This window comes from Emiliania huxleyi (genome assembly GCF_000372725.1).
Source record: "Emiliania huxleyi CCMP1516 unplaced genomic scaffold EMIHUscaffold_1011, whole genome shotgun sequence".
In the NCBI taxonomy this organism is placed as follows: domain Eukaryota; phylum Haptophyta; order Isochrysidales; family Noelaerhabdaceae; genus Emiliania; species Emiliania huxleyi.
Genome location: NW_005202357.1, coordinates 1 through 5,774, shown reverse-complemented (window position 1 = coordinate 5,774; position 5,774 = coordinate 1). Strand labels below are relative to the sequence as shown.

General features: G+C 65.9%; 2 protein-coding genes across 2 annotated transcripts; both read left to right on the top strand.

Moving 5' to 3' along the window:
- Positions 1-321: 321 nt before the first annotated feature.
- Positions 322-1,495, top strand: EMIHUDRAFT_460318 (hypothetical protein; the record flags this gene model as incomplete). Its single annotated transcript, XM_005793334.1, has 3 exons — positions 322-807; positions 952-1,212; positions 1,388-1,495. Exons 1-3 carry the CDS (start codon positions 409-411, stop codon positions 1,493-1,495), a joined length of 768 nt encoding a protein of 255 aa, XP_005793391.1. The 5' UTR covers positions 322-408.
- A 1,113-nt stretch (positions 1,496-2,608) lies between these two features.
- Positions 2,609-3,488, top strand: EMIHUDRAFT_372742 (hypothetical protein). Its single transcript, XM_005793333.1, has 2 exons — positions 2,609-2,962; positions 3,136-3,488. The coding sequence occupies exon 1, from the start codon at positions 2,673-2,675 to the stop codon at positions 2,886-2,888; it is 216 nt and encodes a 71-aa protein (XP_005793390.1). The 5' UTR covers positions 2,609-2,672; the 3' UTR covers positions 2,889-2,962; positions 3,136-3,488.
- The last annotated feature ends 2,286 nt before the right edge of the window (positions 3,489-5,774 follow it).

Here is a 5,774-nt window from a genome sequence, read left to right as displayed (position 1 = left end):
GGGCAGTCGCGGTGTGTGCGTTAATACCGCGCAAAAGGGCTCTACCCGCGCAGATGCAGTTACTCTGCCGCGGTTCCCCCTTTTGCGCAGCAACACCTTAAACTTTTCAGGCCCTCCAAATTCGGGTCGGAGCGTAGCGGAGTGGGCCCCGAGTTTGAAAAGGGCGACGGACGCTTGCGTCCTAGCCTCCAACAACGCCTCCCCGGCGCAGAGGGGCCCCCGGAGGGATGCACAACCGACCCACGCCACGCCGCTTGCGGCGGTCCTCTTCCCAGCTCCGCTGAGGGCCCGTGCGTTATTCTTTTGTGTTCAGGTTTGGCTGGTGCGCCAGAAGTTATCCAGCCCCTTGGCGCGTCCTTCTCCTCAATCGAGTGGCGGTTCACGAGCCTCTACCCGAAGCGTGTGTATATGAAGCTCGCCGTTCTCGTCGTCGTCGCCGTGCATCCTCCCGCACACCGTTTGCCGCAGCGGGCGGCAATCGCGATGGGGCTGAAGGGGCCGCCGCCGATTCCATCGAAGCACTTTGTGTCACTGACGTCGCCAGGCAACCTCACCGAGGCGCTCGCGGGCGCGGCCAGCGATGTGGTGACCGTCGTCAAGTACCAGGCGCCTTGGTGCCGCACATGCCGCGCGATGGCGCCGCTCCTCGACCGGCAGGCGAAGAAGCACCAGGAGCTTCGCTACTTTTCGCTTGAGTGCCGCCGCGACGGCAAGGCGGCGGGCGAGCGGATGCACAAGTTCTTCGTCGAGCGCGGCGCGAAGGGTCTCCCATTCGTGGAGGTCTACCGCGGCGACACGCTCCTCGAGGTGACATATAACAGACACACAGAAAGCGTGGAGGGATGGGAGAGCGGCACAGGCCGCCACCGACAGAGAGAGGGGTTCTGAGGGAAGGAGTGTGTGGTGCTAGCCGTCTCTCACGCTCGCCCTCCTCGGGTCTCTGCTCCTTAGGCGACCACGGTGGCGCCCACCGGCGTCGAGGCCTTCTCGCACGCCATCGGCAGGGCGATCGAGGCGGCGCAGCGGGCGCGGGCGCAGCTGGAGCTGGCCAGCGGCGGCGCCGCCAACAGGCTCCGCGCAGAGGCGGACCGCGTCCGCGCGCTGCTCGGCGTCGGCCCGGCCGACTCGGTGGAATCCGTGCCGCTGCCGCCCACCGCAGCGCCGCGCCTCGACCGGCAGGGGCGGCGACGAGGCGGGCTCGGGCGGCAGGCGGTCGCGGCTCGCCACAAGGCGGCCGCGCCCGTGCTGCGGCAGCAGCGGCGGGGCGCTCCGCTGCGGGGCGCGACCGGGCCACGTGGGAAGAGAGGGTACTCGTAGTTTTGAAACATGAGCTCTCCAGACTCCAGAGTCCAGTTCCTCTTGCTATCTTGAGATATTTTTGAAAAAGGACCATCAAAAGAAATATCATGCGACTGCGGACGTGGGCGGTCTCCAGACTCCACGGACCACGTGCACGACGCAGACACGCAGTGGTTTGGGCTCTCTCTTCCAGTAAAAGGGAAGGTGCCACCGTTTCTTTCTTGCACGACGACATCTCAGTCGTTCTTCACACGGCCATCGCAGAGCATGTGAAGAGAGAGCGGAGAGAGAGATTTTCAATACCAAAGTAAACGACAACTCTAACACTCACACATCGCGTTTGGGGCCCGGAGCCCTGTTCACGCGCGCAAGACGTGCAGATAGGGTTGCCAGGTGAGAGCGAATGGCGTGGTTCATGCCTCGCACAACAGAGAGAGAGATGCGCTCTGCATGGTGGGACATAAAAGAGAGCGAGTACTTGGGCGAGTAGGCCGTGCCCCCGTGCGGTCGACGCTGCCGCGCGCGACCTTGCGCGCGTGGCGGCGCAGCTTGAGAACAGCGGTGGGCGAGAAGCCGCCGCCGAACGTCTCGTGGAGCAGCAGGTTGAAGTTGTTGCGCTTGACAAAGATCGCGTCATGGTAGAAACCGCGATGCGCCTTGACGTAGCCGTGGCCGTTCTTGTGGGAGAAGGGTTGGCCGGGCTGCCCGCGCGCCTTGCAGCCCATGTTCAGGCGGCGGGCCTTCTCCTCGGTGCTGCCGAAGGCGTAGGAGTGGCCAACGGAGGCGGGCGTGCCGCCGCTCGAGGCGTTGCCATCGCCCGTCGAGGAGGTCTTGAGGAGGGGCGTCCAGAGCTTGACTTCATTCACTTCATCGCACCCCCCCGTCCCTGCATGGGGTTCTGCGAGGTCGGTCTTGTACCCCTCATTGTACTGCCGGGTGAGCTCTGGTTTCTCCTTGTCACCGTGCACGACCGGCGCGTTGGCCGGGGCGCGCATCGCGTCCGCCCAGGCGGCGAGGACGCCGTCGTGGGGCCGCCGGTGGTGGGCCTTGTTGTAAAGGTAGTCGCCGAAGAAATCGACTGGCATCCCCGCTCGAGCGCGACCCGAAGGGTGGGAAGCGCCGCGGAGAGCCAAAGGCCGAGCTTCCTGGAGCGTTTGTTTTTGTTGCATGTGAATGAGCTTGCCTGCGGCGAGGGCGGTCGAGTGCAGGAGCTAAGTGCCTCGCCGTCCTCGCAGGAGTAGCTTAGGCGGCTCCCGTGGTGTATTCTGCAAAGGGGTGTGAACGGAGAGAGCAAACTCCTGGCAGCTCCCACAGTCGAAATGTGCGCCAGCTGCCCGCTCACCTGTGTCACGCCGCCGCGCACGCACCTCGCTATGTGCTCGCGCGAGCTCCCGCCCGAGCCTCCAGCTCGGTTTCCCACTGCTGCGGAGCCGATCGCTTTTCCTCGGCGCTCGCGTCGAGCCGAGCTCTCGGCACTCTACGGCGGGCGTCGCTGTGCGGGGCGCCCGTTTCCTGCTGGCCCGAGCGGAAAGCTCCACGTGCCCGCGCGAGCTCCGGGCCGAGCCTCCAGCTCGGCGTCCCACTGCTGAGGAGCCGATCGTCGTCCGTCGGTGCTCTCGAGGAGCCGAGCTCCTTGGCCTGCGGCCGGGGACGCTGCAGGACGGCGCGCGCGCACCCCCCCCCCTCTCACCCGCGCGCTCTTCCGCGGGCGGGGCACACGCACCCCTCGCCCCGGCGCTCTTCCGCGGGGCAGCCCCCCCCCCCCCCTCCCTCGATCTCGCGGCGAGAGCACGAGCGCGCCGTCCCCCGGCGACGCGCCGCCACGCTCTTCCTTAGGTCGTCCTCCGAGATATCGGTGCCGGACCGGCGGGGCGGGGGCGGGGTGGCGTCGGAGCAAGTGTCTCGGCCTTCGGTCGACGGAGCGGCGACCCGCGAGTACGCTTCGTGGGCGCCCGACGAGGGTGGTGCTGCTGTCGCTCTGCCGCGTGCGCAGGCGTGCGCAGGCGTGCCGAGGTCTCGCGACGGCACTCAGCCCTTCGCTGGGCGTGTGGGACGCCGGGTACGACGAGCACGGCTTCTGGTCCGTCGAGGCTGCCCGCGCGGCGCGCGACGCGGCGGCGGCGCTTGCGCTGGACGCCGCCGACGGCGGCGCGGGGGCGGCGCGGGGGCGGCAGGCGCGGGGGCGGCAGCCGGCCCAGCGGGTCGCGGCCCTCCGCCCCCGCGGCGTCGTTGGAGGGCGAGCACCTCGAGTACCTACGGCGGCGGGGTGCGCCGTGGGGCGAGCCGCCCGTCGCGGGCGCCGCCGCGCCGCCGGAAGGGGCGAGGCGGCGAGCGAGGATCGTCGACTTTTGGCCGGGGGACGCTCTCGACACTTACCGGCTGAGGTCACGTCGTCGGGCGCGTCGACGGGCTGGTTGGCCATGGTCCGCACGGCGGGGCGGCTGCGCCGCCAGGACTCGCGCGTCGCTGCACGCGGCCTGCAGAAGGAATGACAGCTCGGCGGCAAGGCTTTTCTTGCGCCGGGACGGCTAGGCTTTTTGTGAGACGCCGCTCGCGGAAATCGAGGAAGGCTTGGACTTTTCTTTTCTTGGGAAACGGGAGTGTTGGTTTAGAAGAGGCTGGCCAGCGACTGGACACACCGGCATGGGGGGACGCAAGCAAGGACGGGGATTGGAGGTTGTAGAGAGATTTAACTTTTAAGCACAGCTCGAAGGCGAAATAAAATTAGAAAGAAATGTACTCCCTCCCTCCCCCCCCCCCCCCCTCTCTCTCTCTCTCTCTCTCTCTCTCTCTCTCTCTCTCTCTCTCTCTCTAAAACCGTCTCACTCAAAATCTTTCTCTTTCTATCTCGGCTCTCTCTCTCTCTCTCTCTCTCTCTCTCTCTCTCTCTCTCTCTCTGACTCTCTCTCTCTCTCTGACTCTCTCTCTCTCTCTCTCTCTCTCTCTCTCTCTCTCTCTCTCTCCTTCTCCCTCCCCCTCTCTCGCTCGCTGCGCGTTGGACTCTTTTTCGGCGTTTTGTGAAAAAAATTGTTCCTGTTACGAAAAAAGAGCTACCTGCTCCGGAGACACTAGGGACTCGGGCCTGATCCCGCACAAAACATCTCCACACTCTCTCCTCTCCTATGACACGACTCTCCGACCTTGGGCTAGATTCCCATTTAATTCACCACAAGCGCCAAACTGCTTCGCCGCGCGCTGCTTACAGCGTCAAGTGCGGCCCTTAGCTGAGTAGAACTCGAAGTGGGCGTCGAGGGGGCCTATAGTAGAGTGTGAGACCGCGCGCCCGATCTCGCTCGCACTCACAGGTGATGACAATCCAATGTATGAGTGTATGCAAGCAGAGGCGCGTGTGCTAAATCGAGGCCGCACGTCGTGGCACTATGACGGAGGTAGACGTGCGACCGCAGTGCGCCCACCACAGTCTCGGTGGTGCGCGCGTGTTAGCGATAGAGTTGCGAGGAGAGCCATGCCCGACTTTTCGAAGGCGAGCCCCACGCCACGGATGCCAGCCGTGCATTCGCGGGAGTCATCTCTCGAGCCGCGTCCCGTCGGCACTGTCCTCGAGTAGCCCCGCCTTGGCGGCACACACTCTCGACCAGGACAGTCCGGCCTACGGGAACATGTCGCGCGCCGGCGACGTTTGCGGCGTGGTGGTTTCGAGTACGAAGCGAAGATGGCACGACCACCGCCCTGCTTCGCAGACCGGGCAAGGAGGGGCCTGCTTCCGTTCCGCGAGGAACAGGAGGTCTCCCCCCCTCCCCCGGCCTGAGCATCGGCGGATGGAAGGCAGCCCCGTGAGTCGAGGGCGGCGCGACCATTGCTGCTCTCCAATGACCAGAGGCCCGGTAACTGCAGATGGTCTCGCCGCCCCGCTCCGCCCCGCCCGCCGCCGCGCCGCGTCGCCGCCCGATGATTAATAAATAATAATTAATACTCGATCATTAATAATGTGTGTGTGTGTGCGTGTGTGTGTGTGTGTTTGTTTGCGCGATGGCAGGGAAGGGCAGGGCAGCCGCGAGCAGCAAGTGGCGTCGGCGACGCGGCGAGGACACGATGGTGAGGCCCTCAGCGCAGCGTGCGCGGCAGCAGCCCCGCCGGCGGCCCCACGCCGCATCAGCGGCGCTCTGAGTGAGTCGTTGGTCGGACTGTGTTTCGCCTTCCCATCAATCAATCAAGTGAGTCAGACTGCGCTGCACAGCCTGCTGAGCACGCTCCCGACGAGCGTCGCGCCCCGCGGGCCCGCCGCAGGCGACGCGGGCGGCGAGCCGATGCGCGTGTCGTAGGCGTAGGCAGCGCTGGCGAAGCGAGGCGGCCGGCGCCGGCCCCCGCAGGCAGGTGTTGAAAGATGGGGCGAGGCGAACGCAGTGGGCGGAGACCGACCGCGCGAGCGAGAGAGAGCACGGCCGCGTACCTTAGCTAAGATACGCGCGCACGGGCGTGGGTGGGAAAAAGGCGGATATTTTGCGGGGTTTGCC

What these genes read in the sequence shown, in the direction of transcription:
- EMIHUDRAFT_372742 (XM_005793333.1), top strand. Translation starts at nt 2,673, where the DNA reads ATGTGCTCGCGCGAGCTCCCGCCCGAGCCTCCAGCTCGGTTTCCCACT.